The sequence below is a fragment of the Ostrinia nubilalis genome, chromosome 29 (assembly GCF_963855985.1).
Source record: "Ostrinia nubilalis chromosome 29, ilOstNubi1.1, whole genome shotgun sequence".
Lineage (NCBI taxonomy): Eukaryota > Metazoa > Arthropoda > Insecta > Lepidoptera > Crambidae > Ostrinia > Ostrinia nubilalis.
The window spans coordinates 3761427-3786605 of NC_087116.1; the positions used below are offsets into that span (position 1 = coordinate 3761427).

The window sequence follows — 25179 nt, forward strand, 5'->3', positions numbered from 1 at the left end:
CTTTTAATCAACATAAAACTAAGAATTCAATATGCCAATAAACTTTTCCACGGTTAGTTAGACGTGAAAAACAATCAGCCAACCATTTATGCCACACACTACCGCCATCTGTTATCCACCGGTCGTACTTCTTCACAATCGCTCGATAGTCATGTGGTAGCGCAAGATCTAGAGAAAAAAATCAAACCTGTTTGGCTACAGTGACGTTTGCACTGTTTTTATGCTGCGCGTGCGACGATTCTTTTTAACAATTTTTTATCGTGTTTATCCGTTAAAATCATTGTATTTTGGATGTGGATTTCCCATTGAGCAGTAAATTGATTGTGTGTGGTGTGTTGCAGTGATTTTTGTGGTGCTCAGTGAGTGATAGCAGTGGTGTAGTGTTATCTGTCATATTATGTTTATTAACACGGAAAAAATGAATGTCTGATTGTATTCATGCATCAGGTTTCGAATGTTAAGGCGAAATAGCGTAGAGACATGGATGACAGACTGAAAAAGCCATACCGGAATAAAACAATAACTTTTTACTTCAAAGTTTTAGTGGATTCGCGAAGATGGACATGATGGGTGACCTGACTTTGCCTTTGAGTAAGTATGAGCTTTAAAGTCTAGTTCTAGACAGCAAATAACTTTAGATCTAGGTCAAAAACTAACTCTACATTTGCTTGAAAAAGCTCGGGGTAGGTCGACTTTTACCTAAGAATCTAGGTGTTACCAGGTCTATTACACTTTCATTTACCTTGTTTAGACAATATTAAGTATCGACCAGGTAAAAAATAAAAAAGTTCCAATTGGCTTTAAAATCTGCGTTTGGTTTTACCTGCTTAAATTTTGTACCTAGAAAAACCCAAACATGTTAGAAACCTGATATTTTAAATAAAATCATCGAAACTTGTTTTTAAAAACAAGTACTTACCTACCTACCTAATGTAGAGAACATTGGTTTATTTTTATTTGTATGAACAAATTTAGATTTACTTATTTATATTTATTCGTCATTATTGTTATTTCTTTCCCCCAATTTTTCTAACACTAGAGTGCCCGCGACTTCGTACGCGTGAAAAAATTTGCATAATATTTCCCGTTTCCGCAACATTTTTCTCTACTGCTCCGCCCCTACTGGCTATAGACTATAGGGTGATGTTATATAGCCTAAAACCTTTCTCAATAAATGGGCTATCCAACACAAAAACCTCCTTCAAATCAAACCAGTAGTTCCTGAGATTAGCGCGTTCAACCAAACAAACAAACTTTTCAGCTTTAGAATATCTATACTAATATTATAAAGCTGAAGAGTTTGTTTGTTTGTTTGTTTGTTTGTTTGTTTGTTTGTTTGTTTGTTTGGTTGAACGCGCTAATCTCAGGAACTACTGGACCGATTTGAAAAATTCTTTTTGTGTTGGATAGCCCGTTAGTTCCTGAAGGCTTTAGGCTATATATCATCACGCTAAGACCAATAGGAGCGGAGCACCAATGAAGAATGTTTCAAATCAGTGATTTTTTTCCTTTTGAGAGCTGACGCTGCGTAAACGGTTAAAGTTTCGCAAAAATCATGTATCACAGGATTGTTCCCCTTTAAAAGTTCTAAAAAAAAGTCCGCGATAGTATATGTCTATCTTTTAAGGTTGGCTCATAGTAACCCTTTTTATGCAAAAAGAAATCTGTTTTATATTAATGCATTATTTGCGGAGATTTTTTCATAAACATGATATTAATCCTTATCCAAATAAATAAGTTATTCGTCACAAGTATTTAATTTTAAACATACTTGGCCTTTACACCATTCAATTTCAATAAATATCTTAGGAGATATCGCAGTTTTAAAATATCATCGCAGCAAAATAATGATCAAGTAGGTGTGTTCTTTGTAAGACGTAAGCATCTGATAAGAAAGGATTTTCCAAAATTCTACCCCTAAGGAGGTAAAAAGGGGAGGGCAAAGTTTGTATGGGATAACGAGATTCCTTCGTTCAATCTACTTCAAATTTCGCATAAGCATTCTATAACAGAATTAATGGAAGACGTGTTTCGTATTTTAGTGAAATGCATCCCCTAACTATGTTAAAAAGGGGTAGAAAGTTATTTTAGTGGTGATTTGCTTCAAAGTTGATATTAATTACTCATTAGTGCATTTTTTTTACAATCATGTCATGTTAAAGACTATCATACTCTAGGGGCCTCTACTTAACCTCGGAGTTGGTGCCCGCTGCAGCTGCGTGCGCTCGCCTAACAATGCATAGTAATGCATGACGGTCAAGCCGCGGGCACCTGCTTGCGCTGTATACATAAACTCATTTTCTCGCGAGAATTTTTGCGGAGGCCCTTGAGGTAGTGGGAGTAGTCTTGAGGAAAAGCTCCTTCTCCCACGGCCAGTGGCATGCTAGAAACTTGGTGATTCTAGCACCCGTAGGAAAATAAAAAAAAAAAGTTTACCAATAATACTGCGGTAGGTGTAGTTTTCGATTTCGTTGTAAAAAGATAATACCACCGATCAAAGGCCGAGCTGCATATTCATAAAATATAAGAAAATTTTATTTTCATGTTTATTTAACCTTTAAGATTTTTATATTTTATAAGTATTCAAACATTTAGATAATAACGTTAAAAATCGTATGAGAACGTTTTCGACTTCTCCGCGGACGAAGTCGCGGGCAAAAGCTATTTGTAAAATAATTAGACTAAATTATTAAAAGTGCCTACCCAAAGTCATTATTCCACGCGGACGAAGTCGCGGGCACAGCTAGTTAGTATAGATTCTGTCCTCCTTTCCCTTAATGCTTCCTAACATTAAGCCTGTCAGAATGACGACATACAAAATAATAGTTATCTTATTAAAGTACTAGCTGACCCGGCGAACTTCGTACCGCCTATGTTCATCAAAAATAATTAATGTAGAATTCTAAAGGTGATAGAATTTTTCAAATCGGTCCAGTAGTTACAGAGCTTATTTAATACAAACAAACAAATGTTTCCTCTTTATAATATTAGTGTAGATAAGTGTGGTGTAACCCCTCACCAAGGTGGACTGACGACCTCACAAAGGTAGCAGGAAGGCGTTTGATGCAGGCCGCCACCAACCGGCCAATAAGGAAATCATTGGGGGAGTCCTATGTTCAGCAGTGGACGTCCTGTGGCAGAAATGATGATGATGATGATGAACCCCTAAAAAATAGGCTGACAAAGGTGACTGAGTTTCTGGCGCTACTTCTCAGCACTGGCCCATTTATTGTCCCGAAGCAGTGGTAGGGTTAAAACGATGAGTCCTGTACAGTCAGCGTCAAATAGTTCGTGACACCCAAAGTAGCCAAAAAGATCGCAAATGTTTCCTGGGTAAAAAAAACTAGAGTGTGAATTAATCCGTCAGTTGACTTATCAAAAAATACTTGATACGTATTTTTCACTTTTTCAAACTAATGAAAATTGAAAGAGATAAAGCACACCAAAGTTCAAAAGAAGAGGTGACGTTAAGGAGTGGTTAAAAATGTAGCACTTTGTGACATCATGCGGAACTTTAAAAAACCATAACTTCGTAAAAGATTTTTATGGAAACTAGCCTATTGGAATAAGGTTGTGTTGTCAACTTTTTGGCCACTTTGGGTGTCACGAACTATTTAACGCTGGCTGTATCTAAACTGTGGACCGACGACCTGATAAAGGTAGCAGGAAGGCGCTGGACGCAGGCAGCTACCAACCGGGCGATGTAGAAGTCATTGGGGGAGGCCTATGTTCAGCAGTGGACGTCCTGTGGCTGAAATGATGATGATAATATACCTAAGCTTTATAAAAGCCTATATTGCAGAATATAAATGACTTATGACTTTAAATGTGCAATATAGGATCCTTATCTATGTGTCATATTTCCTAAACGAGTTTGCGCCAATATACGTATTGAGTGATAAATTATGTCCTTGTATTAAACAGGACAAGTTTGGTGTGAACAACCTAAAATGCTGATTAACTGATGCAATGATGTTAATATCTAGTTGGATCCACTAATGCTTAAGAGTAACTTTTTCGCGCGGGAAAATCAGTTTATCACGGAAAGACCTGTCAACAACCCTTTTATTTCGTCAGGAAAATGCATTGATTTGAATACCCACCAGGCACGGGGGCAGCTAGTGGGTTATGTGGGGTTCTCCCTGCCAGAAGGGCAGGGCCTACCCTCTAAAAACCTGACTTGCCCTCGGTAGCCATATGAATCGGGAACGCGGGACATCACTATCGGCGTTTTGCCTCAAGCATTCGTCCGCGTAGACCTGTCAACGGTTAACGGTTGACGGACGGTTTTAAGGGTTGACAGTCAACCCTTACCTTACCCATGTGACATGCAATAAAATAATTTGAATTTGAAAACCGAATAAATTGTAGCCTTTATTCTAATTTAAAAAATAACTTACTGTAAAGTTCCATCAAAATCTGGTCAGTAGTTTATGCATATTTGTAGATAAACAAAAAGTTTACCTGTGAGTTTACTTAGACCGAATTCTGTTTATTTTTCGAGACCTGTGAAAGTCAAAAGTTGTATTTTATCTAATAGAAAAAGAGACAAAGTTCCTGAAAGGCCATAGTGTCTAAAATCAGTAATTAAATTGTAATCTTATTTTTTTGTAACCATGCTCACGCGCATACAATAGCTTCGTTTGCCTTTACTTTTCCAGACTTATAACTGTTGTGTTAAATTGACAAGCGTGTTAAAAGGCACGTCAGATGGTTGCTGAAATTATGACTTAAACCAACGCTCTGTTACTATGATGTTAAAGAAACTTATTGATGTTTTTTAGATTCATTTTAACTGGGTTTGGGAAAAAACATAAGTTCGTCACTTTTTATGTGTGTTTTATGACAAATTTTCTTTCAATTTAGGTTTGGATCGTAACGAAAGTGTGACGAATCAACATTGTGTTAAATTGACAATAACCCCATCCGTATTCACAAACATTACTTTGAGGTCTCACAGTGCGCATGGACGCACAGGGTGACACACGAACCAATCACAGAGCTCTATTCAACGCTGTGCTTTCGATTTGCTTCGTTTGTGAACCGGGCGTTATACTTGTTTACATAAAGACGCGCTTTAGTACCTAGTTACCTACTACTAATACGATTGAAGATGCCCATAAGAGGTAAACTTCAATCTTTTACCATATCAGGCACTAAAATAACATCCAAAATAATAAACAAAATCTTCGGTTCGAATCACTAAGGATAACTAACTAATAAATAAAAGATGGTCAACGCGTCTGAGTTCTAAGAACTGGAAGTCTTTAAAAAGATATAAAAACAGCCGATGACGCTTGCATGTATAATGGCGGCGAGACACGCTAAACTGGTACGGGACTAATTCCCACCTCTCGTTCCCACCGTTGCAACTCCTGTGTAGCCAGGATCTACAGCTTGACCGCTAAACCCAACCAGTGAAGGCCAAGTTTGTCCCGGGGGAAAGTTAAACTGTCATTGGACCCGCAACGAAATTAATCAGAAGAAGTCTCGGCAGTAGGAGATAAGATAACCAGTTCCTCTGTGGTTGAGAATTCCAGGTGAAGCTCGCTTCCACTTTTGGCCTGATCATCATTTTCCATCAGGTGAAATGCAGGTCAAAAGCTTCTAAATTATGATTTAAGAAGAGAGCACACAGCAAAGGCATAGTACGACCCGGTTTCCACGTTTCCAAAGCGGAGAGGAGAAGATATGAAACAAATACATCTCTCCGCTTAGGTGGAAAACGGGCCTTATAGGGTCCCATTAGCACCATTGGGCTACGGAACCCCAAAACTGAGATATCAACAAAACTATGAGCAAAAACTACACTCCGTTACGTCACATCATTAGAATTTTAAATATGAGTTTGATGACTAACTACGTATTTCATTTAAGATTAAACTGATTTACGTATCTTTAAACAGTTTGAAGTGATTCTAGAATAAAGATAGATGTTGACACATTCCCGTAGATGTCGTAAGAGGCGACTAAGGGACAATGCGAACATCAGGCCTCCCCAACCCGTCTGGCCAGCGTGGGGAGTGTCGGCCAAATCCTCCATTTGCCTCTGGTCAATTAGAGGGTCGTGCTCCTGCAGTGGAGACTGAATGACCTGATGATGAAGTTATGTACATTGCTGTAATGGAAGATTCAATTACTATATCAACAAAATCAGCGTCATGTTCACGATCGAAAACAAACACTTCAGTCACGATGATCTTCAAATACAATGGTAATGTTATCCTCTTTTTTGTCCTGCGTAAAAAATGTATCTTCAACACAATCTTATCTTCAATAAGTAAGTATTTTACTATCATCACAAGGTCATTTAGTCTCCACTGTAGGAGCACGACCCTTTATTTTACCAGAGGCATTTGCCTCTCCAAATCCTCCATTTGGAGGATTTGTCCTACACTCCCCACGCTGGCCAGACTGGTTGGGGAGGCCTGATGTTCGCATATTTGTCCCTTCATCGCCTTATACGACATCCACGGGAGAAAAGTAGATTTTGAAAGAAAGAAAGATACATTTATTACAATGGACATCACACAAATACAGGCAATTACATAATAATATTTAGACATGACAGTGGCACATAATGGAAGAAGAAAAAAATAAAAACAAGAGTAAATTGAGCAGTGCCACCCATTCACCAACAAGATGCCCACTGCAACGGGACCCCACTAAGCATATGCCGTGGCCCACGGTGATGAAGGCCACGGAGCTGGTTTTCAGTGTGCCCCATGCCGAGTGAGGGTCACGGACTTATTTTTGATTGGATTTTGAATTGAAATTCGTTAAATTTTGCTCTGCAGAGTTTTTAGATAAAAATTTAGCCAAAAGTCTGTACACTGCGAGTGTTTTACTATTCGTTTGTCATCTTCAATTGTCTCCCAACGACAGCGATTGATCCTGTGAACCGTGTCAAGGAACGAAGGTACGTCGGACCCTACATGGGTTCACAATGGACATGTGTCCGATTTTATTCCGGGATAATGCACGGCTATTATCTACTTGCCGAAGGCCGGTTTACACGGCGCGATCAGGTTCGTTTTTTGTGATAATTTTTGAATTAGAATAGTATTTGTTGGTGCAATTCACGAAGGCGAGTGAGTTTTACATGTGTGGTGGCTCGCTAACGTTCGTTTTTCAAAAGTTTTGATAGACAATACACTATCGTTATGTGCATGTACACGTACAACACACAAGTTAAATTAAACAAGTTAAAAGAATATCATTTAATTTTATTTACTTAGCTACGGGACTATTCCCACCTCTCGTTCCCACCGCTGCAACTCCTGTGTATCCAGGATCTACAGCGGGGCCCAACCAGTAAAGGTTCAGTTTATCCCGGGGTCAACTACTTATTTATTTAAATTGCACACAAAAACACGATACAAACGGCGAAATTATGCTGTGTGGCATTCTCTATCTCTACCAGTTAACCTTTAAGCCAAACAAAGAATTTGAGTAGACGGTGCAAAATAGTAACTAATCACCTACCTATTAGATTTTACAATATTTGTTATATTTAACACTTTGACGTTGAAATTTTAGTTAGTGGTCTCTACTATAATTTGTAATATTATAAAATACCGTTTAATTGCTATTCCAAAGTGTATTCCTTATTACACACATAAAGATTTGCATTAATGTATTGCATTCACGAGAAATCACTTATAATTCCCATTCAATCTATGTTAATGCATTAATATAAGTACGCGTGAAATTTCGCAATGGATTGTTCATAATAGTTTTGTTGATCGTGTGAAGGTTCATTGACTTTAAATGTATACAATAATAAATAATAAATAATCCTCTATAGAGGAAAAGAAATTAAACTAGGTACTTACTGCGGGCGCCCGTCGCACAGTCGCGACAGCAACATAATTACGCGCGAGCGATAGGGATGGGTAGCTTGGGGTCATTGGACGGGATTCTACGTGCTCACGGACCAGGCTTTAGATACAATTACGTATAAGCACAGAATAAGCACGAGTACTTCGCAATAGGTAAAGATATATGGACATTTACTGTGTAGGGTGTTACTTTGCATGAAATCGGGCTAGCATCTGGGTCTCTCCGCGGTTTCATACAATTTTATGTCACATACAAAAAATAACAACTGCCTTTACTGGGACTTAAGTTTCATATTAGAAAAGGAAGCCCCAAATAAAGACTGTCCTGTGATGGTTTAAGTATTGAAATTAAACCAATCAAATATTATGAAACTCATAAGTTTCATTGCTGAGTTTCTTGCGATGCTTCTTCTCAGCACTGGGTCATTTATTGTCTCGAAGCAGAGGTACGGTAAAGTACCTACAGTGACGTGTAAAAGCACTATTTAAAAGCTTATTTGCAAAAAAAATAATTACTTGTATGTTACATAACATGGGCCTTCGTTCGTTCGTTCGTTCGTTTCAGCCGAAAGACGTCCACTGCTGGACAAAGGGCTCCCCCAAGGATTTCCACATGGGCCTTAAATCATTCATAAGTAAATTTACATAAAAAAGTGTGTCGAATCGACAAAAACTTTTCTGTGACGAATTCAATCTGCCACAAATCGATCCGTCAATAATCGTCGGGTGTAAACGCTCAGGTTTCACCGCTATCATCGTCCAAATTGCCGGTCATCGGTCAAGACTGTCGACGTCTGTTTTGGTCATATATCGCGTGATAACTGTGATAAGTGGGGATAGCATTGGGCTAGATAGATAAAACATTTGGCGTAGTTCTCTTCAGGAGTATTCCCACCTCTCGTGACTCGTTCCCACCGCTGCAACTCCTGTGTAGCCAGGATCTACAGCTTGACCGCCAATAACTCAACCAGTGAAGGTCAAACTTGACCGGGAAAAGATAAACCCGTGGTTAAACTGTCAAACATTCGGCGCAGTTCTCTTGTGGGACTATTCCCTCCTCTCGTTCCCACCGCTCCAACTCCTGTGTAGCCAGGATCTGCAGCTTGACCGCCAACCCAACCAGTGAAGGTCAAGTTTGTCCCGAGGAAAGTTAAACTGTCATTGGTCCCGCAACGAATTTTCCTTGTGGGAAAGGTTTTGAAGTCGAACCTTAACTTCGAACTCCTCCTATGTTCTTCTGATTAATTTCGTTGCGGGTCCAATGACTGTTTAACTTTCCCCCGCGACAAACTCAACCTTCACTGGTTGGGTTTGTAGGCGGTGAAGCTGTAGATCCAACTGCTGAAACACAACAACGCTGGTAATATTGTTGCTATGGCGACATACTTAAGGTGGTGGACTTTGAACAAGCCCTGCCACCAACCAAAGAATCGAACACAGGATCCCTGGGTCTGAAGCAGGTGGTCTTACCACTAGACCATAGACAGTATACATCCTATCCTACTAATATAGTAAATGCGAAAGTTTGGATGTCTGGATGTCTGGATGTTTGTTACTCTTTCACGCAAAAACTACTGAACGGATTTTGATGAAACTTTACAGTATTATTGTTTATGACCCAGAATAACATATAGGCTATAATTTATGACGATCTGTGACAAATTAATTTCACGCGGTTAAAAAGCTAGTTACTTAATATTTTAAAGCTGGAATGAGATTGAAATATAGAAACACTAAAATTGGATTATTTAAGAACTTTAAACTTGACAAATCTTAGAGCTCATGCTACCCAACGTTTCCTAACCTAATGCCTAAGTACGTAACCGCCAGGTGTTAGCCTACAAACAAAGGCTAAATACTTTTTTCCTCTAACCGTGGGAACGATTTTGTCATGATTGTTTCATAAGTAACTACTAGCTATTATGCTACTAAATGGTTGCTTGCTCACTCTTGTGGCGGTAGAAAGGGATGAACAATGTTGACAACAACAGTTAATTTTCGTTCGTTTTCCGAATTCCGTCCACTGCTGGATAAAGGGTCTATTCCCACCTCTCGTTCCCACCGCTGCAACTCCTGTGTAGCCAGGATCTACAGCTTGACCGCCAATAAAAACCCTACCAGTGAAGGTCAAGTTTGTCCCGGGGGAAAGTTAAACTTTACCAGATCTTCGATCTTTTAGGGGGTTCTTTTTTCTTTTATTTGGATTTTCAACAACGACCTATTACTATTACCACAGAAAAATTAATGTACTACCTATTACCTATTATTTAATTATTTCAAATAATTCCGTTTGAAATTGTAGTTCTAGGTCAAATAATATTTTGATGAAGAAGGATGATCTAACACATACACATCATTTGTCTCCTTTCCCTCATCCACATGCCAGCCTTTGAAAGAAAGGGACAGCATTATTAACAGTTAAACTCTAACCAGTTTGGAGTGGTCCGCAGTCAGTTCTCAGAAGTTGTTTAGGAAGTGGAGTTCTAGATCATAGCTTGTTGTAGTAGGGTACAAGATGGTGGCCTACGTTGCATAAAGGTACAGTCAGCAACACTTGGGCCCACCTATATGGGACCAATTAGAACAATTTTTGTGGTTATAAAACCAAATAATGATCTCACGAGTCCTCTTTGACAGATGGATAGCGAGCGATTAATAATAATCCCAATTTAACAGTTTTATAGCCATAAAAGTTGGCTGAAACGTAACCTGTCGCTTTAAAAAGAGACTCTGGATCCTTCTAAAGACACATTTTTGGGGTAAAAACCTTTCCTTTAAAGAAATGAAGTTTAAAAGTAGGCTTTCAAATGGTACCTACCAATATTGGTGGGAAGTGGGGATGCATACGTTTGAAAGTGCTTGTCGCGGGAGGTGCGATTTATTTGACGTCGAGTGTAGTTCGTGACACCCATGGACAAAAAGTTGACAATACAACTGCTGTAATAGGCACTTACAGGGCAAGTATGTACCATCCTAGCTAGACTGCATCTCACTTAAGATCAGAAGGCTTAGTGTGAGTTTACATCAAACGTCGTCACTAGTGAGCGCGTAAAAAAATGACAATAAATGTACGACGGATTGTATCTACAGCGCCCCTAGCGGAAACTTACAAAAACTAAAATTTAATTATATTTTTTTAACGCGCTCACTATCACTAGTGAGGACGTTTGATGTCTAAGCCCTCAGGTGTGATTGCAGTAGTATATAACTTTTAAAAAAATAAAACCGACTTCAAATGCGTGAACACAAAAAAAAAACTAAAAATTAAAAATATTGCGTATAAAAAAGTTCATCCCCAATTTTCCACCCTTGGGGGTGAAATATTTTCTTCAAATTCGCATGAAACCCCCCTTTTGATAATACCTATTCAACAAAAAAATAATCGTTCAAATTGATTTATAATCGGCGGAGATATTGCGTATAAAAAAGTTCATCCCCAATTTTCCACCCTTGGGGGTTGTTTTTTCTATTATTAAATTTAAATGGGACCACCCTTGAGGTATTACCTATACGCCGAAAAAAGATTTGTTCAAATCGGTTCATAATTGGCGGAGTTATCGCGTAACAAACATAGAAAAAAAAAAAAAAAAAAAAAACATACGGGTCGAATTGAGAACCTCCTCCTTTTTTGAAGTCGGTTGAAAAGTAGGAATATACTACTCGTAATTCCTACGATAGTACGAGTATAAGATTAATAGTCCAGTCAAATTAGACATGAACCCTGCAATAATTCGCATACAGCTGAAAATTGGTACGAATGTTCGGAGCACCATTATGAATTAACTGTGAAAAGTCCCCATCGATCCGACGTGTGCTAAAAAAAAAATTCAAGGTCAAAGTTAAAAAATACGGGTTTTTGAGATTTTCAGCCAAACGGTAAGTTTTATCACAAAAATATGTATGACAAGGTTTAAGATCATACAATTATCTATCAAAATTGTCTATACACTTTCTCCTAAGAGTCAGCGTTTCTGAGATTCGATGATCCGAAGAGTCAAAAAAGTGTTTTCTTCATAACGGTCTTACACATAAATCCAATGTGATATCGCCTCGTGCCACGACTCAGCATTGTATCATGATGTGTTGTCGACGTCGAATATAAAATAATCAACCTCAATGTCGTCTGTCATCTTTAATTATCGAAAAATGGGTGCAACTTTGACAAAGGACTGCACCGTGAGTTTCTAAGATACAAAGTTTTCGTGTCTATTATGTTTAAGAGCTCTTATATGCACACGTCACTACTCTACTTGTAACTCTATGGTCATTATTTTAGCCCGACCAAGTTAGACATTCCAGGTTATAATAATTCACATAGAGCTGAAAATTTGTGTGAATGTTAAGAACACCATCCTAAATGAAATGTCAAAAGACCCCGACGATCCGTCATTTAAAAAAAAAGTTTTCGAAGTCCCAAGTTTTTTGCATTTTTTGGCCAAGTAGTAAATTTATCATAAAAATAGATAAGAAATAATAGTAGATCATAAAATTATCTATTAAAATTGTCTTCACCCCTTTTTCCTAAGAGTCACCGATTATGAGGTAGAACGATTCAAAAAGTTAGTTTTGATGTTCTCGTTATATGCACATGTTTCCACAACACCTATGAGGGTTATTTGGCGTATTTTTTTTACCAGGTTTCCCCAGTAGGCCTTTTATAAGATGTATTTGTTATCCTGTTCAATTCCAAACTATTTTAATAGAGTTGAAGTTGTGGACTTTTGGAGTAGTTAACAGAATGCGAATTCTCTAACTTTTTGCATCTTTTTTTTTTTTTTTTTTTTATCCACAACGAGGAAGCTCTTGACCTGTATCTCACCTGATGGTAAGTGACGATCAGGCCGAAGGTGGAAGCGAGCTTCACCCGGAATCCTCAACCACGGAGGAACTGGCTATCTTACCTCTAACTGCCGGAACACAACAATGCTGTTAACATTGCTGTTATGGCGACAGACTTAGGTAAGATGGTGGTAGCTAGCCAGGCGGACTTAGAACAAGCCCTACCACCAACCAAACCGAACAGAAAAATCTGCCCCCACTTGGAATCGAACCCGGGACCTCTGCGTCTGAAGCAGGTGGTCTTACCACTAGACCACAGAGGCGGTTTTCATCATTACCACATAAACGGTGACTCTTAGGAAAAAGGGGCAAAGACAATTTTAATAGATAATTTTATGATCTACTACTATTTCTTATCATTTCTTATGATAAGTTTACTGTTTGGCGGAAAAATGCAAAAAACTTGGACTTCGTAAATTTTTTTTTCAGTTGACGGATCGCTGGGGACTTTTGACATTTCATTAAGGATAGTGTTCTCAACAATCACACAAATTTTCAGCTCTATGCGAATTATTATAACCTGGATTTTCTGACTTGACCGGGCTAAAAGAGTGACCATAGAGTTACAAGTAGAGTAGTGACGTGTGCATATAAGAGCTCTTAAACATAATAGACACGAAAACTTCGTATCTTAGAAACTCACGGTGCAGTCCTTCGTCTAAGTTGCAAACATTTTTCGACAATTAAAGATGACAAATGACATTGAGGTTAATCATTTTATATTCGACGTCGACAACACATCATGATACAATGCTGAGTCGTGGCACGAGGCGATATCACATTGGATTTATGTGTAAGACCGTTATGAAGAAAACACTTTTTTGACTCTTCGGATCATCGAATCTCAGAAACGCTGACTCTTAGGAGAAAGTGTATAGGCAATTTTGATAGATAATTGTATGGCCTTAAACCTTGTCATGCATATTTTTGTGATAAAACTTACCGTTTGGCTGAAAATCTCAAAAACCCGTATTTTTTAAGTTTGACCTTGAATTTTTTTTTTAGCACACGTCGGATCGATGGGGACTTTTCACAGTTAATTCATAATGGTGCTCCGAACATTCGTACCAATTTTCAGCTGTATGCGAATTATTGCAGGGTTCATGTCTAATTTGACTGGACTATAATGGAAGAATGAAGAAGGAAGTTAATGGAAAAACCCCCATATATCTGTTTATGTCGAAGCATGAAGTCTGTTAGCAAAATGTAAATATCTGGACAATAGCAGAGTCTGGCCACTAATAATGTGACAATGCGCGTCCCGCCCTGTGTGCATTTGGGTTCGACCACTGACACTTTGGACTTAAGCACATGTTGCGACGGATTAGCAAGCTGAAGTGGCAGTGGGCAGGGAACAACGTACATGCCGATGGGGCAGCAAGGTTCTGGAATGGAGGCCGCGTACCGGAAAACGCAGCGTGGGACGTCCACCCACAAGGTGGACCGGCGACCTGATAAAGGTAGCAGGAAGGCGCTGGATGCAGGCCGCTACCAACCGTGCGATGTGGAAGTCATTGGGGGAGGCCTATGTTCAGCAGTGGACGTCCTGTGACTGAAATGATGATGATGATGATGACATGTTGCGATGCTCAAAACTTAAACACCCCTTTGATCTAGTGGCTCACCTGACTTATAGGGCAAAATCAAATATCAAAATTAATTATTGTTATTGTTAAAAAAAATATTTTAGTTGATAGTACGCTTCCACGCAATCTATGTGTCGCAGGCAAATTGTATGATTCCGCATTTTACAAACGGCGTCGTCAATTCACAAACGCTCGCTGTTCTATGAAATGCCGAAGGCAAAATGTAAATTGCCTTGGCACTTTATAATATGCCAAAACATTTGATAGCCAATTCAATCGCTGTTTACAAAATGCCGCGGCAAATTGAAGTATTTAGTTCTTTTTCTCACCACGCGAGGCGCTGCTAATCAAAACAAGAAAAATGGCGTCGGATAGTGGTTTTGTGATACAGAAAACAGTGCAAATTCTACGTATTCAAAGGACTTTTCACAAAAAAAGACATTTATTATACTTAGTGAGTTAAGAAATTTTTACGATTCACAAATAGGAGCAGTGAAAAAGCTATGGAAAAATAAAATAGTTTTTGAGGTTATCCGGCACGTAAAACACGCTAAGGTGACAATGGAATCTGGTGCTCGGAGGTCTGCTGCGGAATATATTGGTATAAAAAATATTGTGTTATGTCTTCTGGACTTCTTCTTGGTATAATTAAAATGTAAGACTTATCTAAAGAACTGACTATCGAAACTTATTTAATGTCATATTTTTATGTACCTACCTATAGGTACGTCAATAGTTTAAATTAGTCTAGTGTTGTTTTTGTTACGAAAATATTTTAATTACTTTAGGAGTAGCAAGTATTTTAGGTTTGTCTTACTTAAATAGATACCTACCTGATTTCTGAAATTATGTCTGATTTGTCCAACATGTGTTTTATGATGGTCACCCTATTGCAACAATCATAGTCGAAATTTTATCAATTGAACGAGTTGCCAATTTGCCTTCGGCATTTCATAGAACAGCGAGCGTTTGTAAATTGACGACGCCGTTTGTAAAATGCGGAATCATACAATTTGCCTGCGACATATGCACAGGTCGTGGCAGCGTTTATTAAGCCTACACTATAAACATGTATTGTATTAGAATTCGATGTATCTTTCCATTTAATTGTGTATATCTTGTTAGCTCTCCTTAAATAAATATACAAAATTGTCTTCATTATTGTTTGGAATTCAATTTGTATCCAGTTTTGGAGGATCCTGCACTAATGGATCCTGCACTAATGGATCCTGCAAAACTGGATAGCCGTGAAAATGAGCCTTAATTCAAGCTGTCCGTATATGGCGGGTCTAAGTAAAATAAATTAAGCCATGTTTTTTCCATTCATTAGGCAACATTTGTTGATAAACACTGTTTATAAACTGTTCATAAACAATGTTTCATAATGTTTCATCATCTCTTAAACAGTTTATAAACAGTCCATAAACATAGCTGATGAAACATTGTTTATGATACATGTTGTCGTGCTCCCCGCTATGAGTGGAGAGCAAGTTTCAGAAACCTGTGTTTATGGTAAACTTGTATCACACTAGACATAAACAGTTTATCAACAAATGTTGCCTAATGAATACATGGCTTTACACGCACGAAAAATGTTTTGATAACAATTTACAATGACCATGAACTTTAATACTATAACGTTATGTCTATTTTTGTTTGCCAATTTTATCTCATCTTTTGACGGATGCTAGTTACGGCATTAAGGTAAATAACACCTTATTCCGTTGTAATACGCCTCATTTTGCAAAAAAATTATACGATGTAGACTATAACTATACTTATCAATATTATTACCTATAGAATGGCAATATCAGTATAATTTGACCTACATAATTGTCTGTTTATATTTCCTGAATTTGATAATATTGTAAATAGTAATAAAAATAATAAAATGAACTGTATGGTGCATAAAGTATAAAAATGGCTTTTATAGAGACGATGAAGACTGAAAATTTTATTTGTATTGGTATTATTTTCTAAAAGAAATGAAAAACCAATTAAGTAAATATCTTAACTATAAGCCTTTACTCAATTTGCTTCAACATTTCTCACTTGGTAATTTTATTAAGAATTTAAAAGATCTAAAGTACATAATATTTTACTCTATTTCTGTATCTGAGGGCTGCGTGTGAGTTCAAAAGCGCTTAGTAGTGAGCGCGTCAAAAAATGACATTAAATGTATGACGGTTTGTAGAGCGCCCCTGGCGGGAAACGTTCAAAAACTAAAATTTTCATACATTTTATAAACGCGCTCACTAGGAGCGCGTGAAGAAGACCCGCCATATTGTTTCAGTGTTTTTCATCATTGACACTAACGACAACAAAATAAATACACAACTTTATAAATCATCGAGATAAAAGTTCAAGACACCGTATTATCGATTGTGAACGTATAATTATAAACTTAATGGATCTTAATTGATTTAATGTATATGTGGAGCAGATTATTGCAATGTATCTTTCCATTCAAACAAATGCATTATAACATAATAAAATATATAGCTTACATTATAATGGCTGGCAAAACCCATAGTGTTTTCTGATCGTAATAATAGTAGTATTTAATGAAACTATACATATAATAACAAACGTTTTTCCAATTACTTATTCTAAGTGGGTTAAAATTCCGTATTCGACCCATGACAACTCAACCCATTTCTTCACTCATCCCAAATTAGTATTTCTAGCTCAACCCATTACATAATTTCGTTATTCTACCCAAATGCATTCCTTACTCAACCCAAAGTAAATATACCAAAAATAAGTATGGATAGCAAAACAACGTTTACTGTTTTTTCAGAAATTTAATAATGATAAATACATACTAGTATGTACATTGATTTATAATTAAATAAAAAAAATAAAAAACATCACCTACATGAAAAAATCATAGATATGAATATGTTGATTAACTAAAATATATCAAAGATTTTATTTTATTTTAGGGTAAATACATAAACAAATTAAGAGGCTGAAAACTTTTACCGCGGGATTAGTATGTAACAAATAATACATAGATTCAAATAGTATGTACATAGAGTCAAGAAATATAGAAGTGCTGCTGGTGATAGGATAAAAATTATTAAGAATACTTAGAGATAATTATTTTAACTACTAAAGCTTAAGGTGCCCGCAGGTTAACTGGCAGAGAATGCCTTATGGCATTAGGTTCGCCTTATGTAACTATTAAATAAATAAGCTATGCCAAGTAATGAAAGTACTTGCGTGCACACACACTGAAAAAAACCATCCAAAAAAAAATACATCATAATCGAGTGTAAAATGTCAAGATTTATTTATTAAACTAATTATTTTTAATTAATCTCTGTAACACTTGAGTAAATACCTTCTTAAAAGTAAAAAAAAAACTTTAAATAAAAAAATGCTGACCTTCACAATTTTTGAGCACTAAAAATTTGCAAATCAAAGTACGGTCAGCAAAAAAATAATGATTTTTTTTGCTGTCTCTACAAATAGGGCGACCACCAACCATGCGAACCAGCCTTGTGTCACAATTCGAACCTTCAGTATTTAATTTAATGGTCAGTTGAGTAACAAGATCTGTTTCTAAACAAGTCCGCAGTTGTCGTGGTCAAACTTAGAATACAAGGTTGGAGCGAGGTCTTCCATTGTGAACTGTAGAAAGAGGGTAAATGTTTTTGGTGTTTATTAATATTCTTAGTAGAAATGCCAATTTTTGTAATCAGTTTGTATGTCGGAAAAACATGAGTTTACCCATATTTTTGGTAAGTTTGTAAATCTATCAGAATCTACGTAGAGCTCTACATATTATCTGTTACATTTTCACGACAAAACCACTTTGATTTTTAAAGATAACAATTCAATAGTTATTATTCTTAACGATTAGAATCGCTTCTCAAACTAAATTTATACTAACTAAATTTATTTTGAAGGTCAGGGGAACAACAAATTTGCTTAAACACGAAGTTGTTAATTAACGTGATTAAGATTTTAAGCTGTATTAGTGTAATGGTTTGGAAATAAACTATTTATTATTATTATTATTCCTTTATTCATCTTACTTTCTTATTTTTAATTTTTTCTTTTTACAATGTAATTATTATTATTATTATTATTATAATATTATAAATGCGAAAGTAACTCTGTCTGTCTGTCTGTCTTGCTTTCACGCCTAAACCACTGAACCGATTTTGATGAAGTTTGACATAGAGATAGTTTGAGTCCCTGGAAAGGACATAGGATAATTTTTATCCAGGTTTATGAAACAGGGACGCGCCGGATAAAGTTTTTCTGTGACAGCCAAAATACCACGCGGGCGAAGCCGCGGGCGGAAAGCTAGTAATTTATATATCTACTTCACTTCCCCAACCCGTCTGGCCAGCGTGGGGAGTGTAGGCCAATTCCTCCATTTGCCTCTGGTAAATTAGAGACGTGCTCCTGCAGTGGAGACTAAATGACCTGATGATATAAACAAAATGCTTTAAGGCGGACGTGGGTGTAAACAAGTAAAAGGTAATGCTTTTATAATGAAAGATCATGCTACTTAACTTGCGGAGTTAGTTCGTGCGTCTCGTGACTAAAAATGGTGATGTCACTAGTATACAGGATGTCTCTCCTCTGAAGTTATTAATTTTTCTTCGATTTTTTGTAGGTAATCCTACGAGTATTGTTGTCTTTTAAAATGTTCCTTATTTTCTTTATTTTTTGTACGTAATACATATAGAAAAATATTCTATTCTTCCAGTTCACAATATTGACTGGTCAGATTCAGTCATTTTACATCCATTACCCGACTGCGCCAGAAGGAGGGTTATGTTTTTTTCTTTAATATTAATATATTTGATGTGTAACAACTTGTGACAACAACTCTCTGAAGTTTGCAAATAATCAAGTTGATTCAAGCCTAACTGAGAACAAACACACAAAGTGATTAAGAAGTGTTTAATTATGTCTTTACTAAGAATAATTTAATTTATTTATTTCATAACCAAACCTTCGAGTCGAGCGAGTCTCTCTTTATTTAACCAATGGTCCTTTAATAAAACTTCATATTTAATAGAATCCTAAACCACAGATTGATGACCTCATAAACGTAGCAGGAAGGTGCTGGATGCAGGCCGCTTCCAAACGGTCGATGTGGAAGTATTTGGGGGAGAGGCCTATGTTCAGCAGTGGACGTCCTGTGGCTGAAATGATGATGATGATTGAACAGAATTAATAAATATATAAATATATTCTTTTTCAAGCCTCCTGTACATTTTAAAACAATGTTGAAGACTTGAAAACCAGTTCGCCTTGACATTTGTGGCGTCTTCAGTTACCAATAGAATTACTAAAACGATAGAACGAAACCAATTTGATTTACAAGGTATTGTATTATTTACTTGATCTATCTTTTCTTAAAGACTGAAAACTAGGTGGTTCACAAATTCTACGTGTTTTTCACAAATCTTTTTCGAGAAAACGCTGATCTGATCTAGTGAAAGTTGTAATTGACAGATAAAATCATACGTTTTATTGTTAGGTTCGATATTAGATAGCGTATAGGGCCCTTTAAAACACTATTCCTGTAAATGTGAAAGTTTTGAGGATGAATGTTTTTGTTGCTCTTTCACGCAAAAATTTCTGAACGGATTTTAATGAAACATGATCTAGTGGTTCACGTAGCGGACTATGCCCAGAGGTCGCGGGTTCAATTCCCACATTTTTTACTTTTTTTGTGTATAAACATTATCTATTTATATTTCTCTGGGTTTTTATACATATATTATTTACTACGTATTTAAAACAAAAGTATGTTTTTATCCGTTGTCTGGTACCCCATAGTTAATATCTTTGTTGTTTTGGACTGGATAGCGCAGCGTTTATTGTCCAAGAATATTTATTTATTAGATAAAATATACAATGTACGCCATTTATAGAGATAATTTGTATTGATCTGATTTTAGACGCAGTTATTATTTGTTTAAAATAATAATGCACCCTGTATCCTGCTTAGTTTTGGCGATACGTCAATTTTGACGTGACAAAGCAACGCAATAGCACGCGTTCCTAATTTGAATTCTGGGCTCTGATTGGTCGATGACGGAGGTTTAGTCCCTCCCCCCCTTCTGAGGGTAGGCGAAGTTTTATCGATAAACAGAAAACCTTGAAAATGTGGTTACGACGAACGTTTCAAGTTTGCATCAATTATGTTGGTTGATGTATAAATATCTAACATTAAAAGTATTTTCTGTAAAAAGCTTGTTGATACAGTTCTGATATCATTATTAAACCATTTATGACACCATAATAAAGCTGTGTCAAATAAAGACCTATAAATACTTGTACTTCATCAAAAAATTTACCCGACTGCGCGAGAAGGAGGAAGGACTTCTAATAAAACAAATAATTCATTTCATTTCTAAACTCTGATTAAGTATTTCCCATCGAATCGAATGTAGGTACTGTAAAATTAGTCTCTAAATATATTATAACTCAAAGGTGACTGACTGACTGACTGACATAGTGATCTATCATCAAAATTTGACATGCAGGTAGATGTTATAACGTAGGCATCCGCTAAGAAAGGATTTTACGAAACTCCACCCCTAAGGGGGTAAAACAGGATCTACGCGTACGAAGTCGCGGGCAGCCGCCTAGTACATTTATAAATCTTCATTTTGATATGTATTTGACCGCATTCGCATGCAGTCTAAGCTGGATTCTGCCCTGTAAGTGACTATTCACTCTCTCTCCTTGAAAAGGTCCGGATTAGTATCAGGAAATGTATCTGGAGCAGACGATTTCAATAGCTCTAAGTAATCAACAAACTTGTTGGTAATCTAAATAAATAAATTTTCTTCTGTTAGTACCTACTAAGACTTGTTTCTAGGAAGTAACTAATCTCTGATAAATTCAGATTCATACATTATGCAAGGCTATTCTCAAATTCAAATTCATATATTTTATTCAGTACATAGGCCCTTTCCAGGGCACTTATACACGTCCCAAATATAGCTTGCCCTACCACCACTTCGGGACAACATATGGGCTGGTGCTGAGAAGAAGTGGCGGAAGAAACTCAGTCATCTCTTTTAGAGAACCAATAAATTTAATGGCAATTATTTTTTAAGTAGAAAAGCTATATTCCTGAGTGTATTCTATGTGACCGACCAAAATACAAACAAATGAAGTCGCGGTCAAAGCTAGTCGGTAATGAATTCACAAAATCTCTATTGACCAATCTAACAGTTTCCATGGGGATGTGACGTTGCTAAACGCCATGCTATTGATCTGTGGGGTTTGATGGAGACAAAACGCTTTATGATAGTGAAAATGAAAACTTGATTATTTTCAGTATAATTAAGTACAAATCTATGTTGCATTGTTTTTCACTTTAGGGCTCTTTTCCGCTGAGACATCCCGTATTTTGCAGTATTTTTCCCGTTTTTCGCTGGATCCCGTTTAGTAGTAGTAGTAGTAATAGTAGTAGGTAGTAGTTCCTGTGGTAGTACATAACCCATAGGTTTTCCTATGTCGTGGAATACAGGCTCTTCCAGTAATGTAATCTAAGTATGAAAATAACATTGTATGGTATGATATGGTAGAGCGTGGGGGGAAAACTTCTCGGAGTGACGGTCACGAACCGGAAAACATGGACAGACCTCCCACTCGGTGGACTGATGATATGGTTAAGGTCACGGAAATTAAGCACCTGGATGCGGGTAGCGCTGGACCGTTGTGAACTCCTTGAGGAAGCTTTTGTCCAACTGTGGACGTCATTTGGCTGAAACGAACGAACGAATTTATATTACAATAGTACAATTTAAGTACAATTTTATTGTTCAAATAGAGATTGCACTTTTTAAATCAAAGACCTGTCTACCCCTCTAATAATTGTTTTGATGATCGCCCAACAAAGCTAATATAATTTATAATAACAAACCCTCCGTTTACAATATTAGTGTAGATTACAACTCCCACGACTGTAATTATCGTCACGCACTGTGTTTAGGGCACAAGGCAAGAAGGGTCAGCAAGCTCGTTCAAATTCTATTCTTATTTACTAGCTGCGCCCCGCGACGTTACCCGCGGTAAAACGTAGCCTACGTGTTAATCCAGGGTGTCAGCTAACTCCATACCAAATTGTATTAAAGTCGCGCCAGTTTGGGCGCCAGCCGTAACGTGAAGAAGTAACAAACATACACACTCACAAACTTTCGCCTTTATAATATTAGTGTGATTTTTAAAGCTCAACTGGTTGCCTTTCTCAACTTACACTTTATTCGATAGGTACGTACTCTTACGACAAAAGAGTCAAATTACCCACAAAATTTCAACTCTAAAATGTGTCTCTACCTTCGAAAACAAATGCGAGGAGGTTCTTTCGTACAAATTGACCCTTACAGTTAAAGTTTCCAAAAATTTAATAATGTTTATTTCAAAATTTACTCATCAAAAATCTTAAATTTCTGGCAAGGGTCTATCCCAGATTTATCTTGTTTATTATTATTTATTAACACTTCTATCTATACATCTAAAGTTGATTTTCCACATAGCTCTTAGATGCGTAATATGTAAAAAGAACTTCGTGAAAAAACTTGCGACTCTCTTGTAACCAACTTTCTTCTTGCGATATTCAAATCAGATGTACGTTCTTTCTGAGAATACCCACTGACTCTATACCCAGTATGCCCACCGGTGGGCAGCGATCAAACGCTTGCCCAAACGCTCCAATTAAGCACGCTAAATTGTGTGCGGATATGTCAATCCGTGTTGGTTCTACGGTCAAGGGTCGTGGGGATTGCGAAGAAAGTTTAAATACAGGGTGTTTAATTGTAAAAAGTGAAACGTCCATTGAACATTTGTTTAGTAGACTTGACTTGAAATCAAATAATACCGTTTTAACTACGCTTTACACAAGCTTTTATTTTTTCTGGATGTAGTATTGTAAGCTGAATTAGACCCACTTCACGACAAACTATACAATTTTGCAAATCAAATCAAATCAAATCAAATCAGTTTATTTGCGTGAAAAGTGGTCTACAAGTTCTTACAATATTAAAATGTCCGAATGCATACACTTGTAATTCGGATGACAAATTACAGATTTCCTATAGTCACCTTCTGGCGCCATCGTCAGATCAGTTCCAATCTGACGATGGCGCCAGAAGGTGACTATAGGAAATCTGTAACAAAACGATGCAACTTTGTCGAGTTTTGGTTCGTTAGTTTTGTGTGACTAAAAGCTTGTAATTCTATTTAAATAATTCGGGATTAATGCTGTCGATTTACGTTACTTTTTCAGATAGAGCTTTATTACCACTGCCAAACGGTCATTAAGGAAATCATTGTGGGAGGCCTATGTTCCGCAGTGGACGTCCTGTGGCTGAAATGATGATGATGATGAGCTTTATTTGGCACACATACATATTTAGCTAATGTACTCTAGATATTCTGCATATTTTATTGGGTTTTGTAGAGCAGGTGTATTGTACCTATATGTATAAACGGTGCATTTGACAAGCAATGTTGTGGCCCAAATTAATTTAATCGTGGTGAACTGATAAATATTAATGATAAGAAGTAGTGAAGCGATAAAAGGGTAACCATAGAGCACAAGTGTCGGTATACAAGCCTTTAACTGTAAGTTAACTGACCTTAATTGTTTGCAAAATTATTATAGTTACGGCGTGGATAACAGGGATGTTATGGATATCCTTAACCGTAACCGAAAATTTCGGATATGAAAAATAAAAAATATCTGAAACCGTAACCGATTCAAAAGTTTCGGATAGTTTTGGATGTAGGCAGTTAAAAAAAATTGTATAGCATTATTATTATTATGTAAAGGCAGAACAGCCTGATTTACCTTTATAATGCCATCTAGTATCAATTTTTATTACTTTTTATTCGATGTAAAGTGTGCGGCCATGAACTGTGTTGGACAACTATTGCAAATTGCATTCTAAAGCACAGATATCCGTAACCGTAACCGAAACTTTCGGATATCCGAAATAAAAAAATATCCGTAACCGAAACCGGTATAATATTATTCCTATATCTGTAAGGGGGCGTCCATAAATTACGTGAGACAATTTTGGCTATTTTTCAACCCCCCCGCCCCCCTTGGTGAGATTTGGTGAGATTTTGCCTGACCCCCTCCCCCACCCCCAAATCTCACGTGATATTAAAAAAAATCCGAAATTTAATAGTTTTGGAGTAATATAATTGAGAAACATTTTTTTTGTGTGCTTTAACGTTGTCGCTAACGAGTGCATCAAAAAGATCTATAAAGTTGAAGATTTTAGTTCTCGAAAGTATCTGCTAGGGACGCTGTATAATCATCATACCTACATTTAATGTATGTCATTTTTTACGCAGTCGCTGGCGGATGACGATTGATGTAAAGTCGCACTAAGCCCACTGATTACGAATAGATCCAGAAAAACACGTGTAGTGACAGCGGTTAGTACTAGGGTCACATTGTTTTTTTACAGAAGTACCTAGTCTAATTGTTCCTTTCTACAAAATCACTAATAATCTAGCAAAATCGATTTTGATAATCAAAAGAACTTGTTTTATAATTTTCTCAATTTCGTCATTTATTCTGCATTTTAGTATTCACACATGCATTTTTAGTTTTATTTGTTTAGACTGTATAGAATAAAATGACATTAACATCATACAAATATAATTTTTTAGTCCTGACAAGGAACCCTTATAGTTTCGTCTGGCTGTCTGTCTGTCCGAGGTTTTGCTTGGAAACTATTGGCACTAGGGAGCTGTAATTTTGTAGAGGTATGTATATTAATCACGTCGACAAAACGGTAGAATAAAATTTTGAAAAAAAAATTTTTTTAGGGTACCTCCCATCCATGTAAAGTGGGGATGATTTTTTTTTCGTCTTCTACCCCATCGTTTGGGGTATCGTTGGATAGGTCTTTTAA

The 25179-nt window shown here is 36.9% G+C and overlaps 1 protein-coding gene across 1 annotated transcript in view; it reads left to right on the forward strand.

The window, feature by feature from the left end:
- Positions 1-200: 200 nt before the first annotated feature.
- Positions 201-25179, forward strand: part of LOC135085610 (myelin regulatory factor) — a 47716-nt gene continuing 22737 nt past the window's right edge. The window contains exon 1 of the mRNA XM_063980385.1: positions 201-591. Within this exon, the coding sequence (XP_063836455.1) occupies positions 558-591 (34 nt within the window). The 5' untranslated portion in view covers positions 201-557. The remainder of the gene's footprint in view (positions 592-25179) is intronic.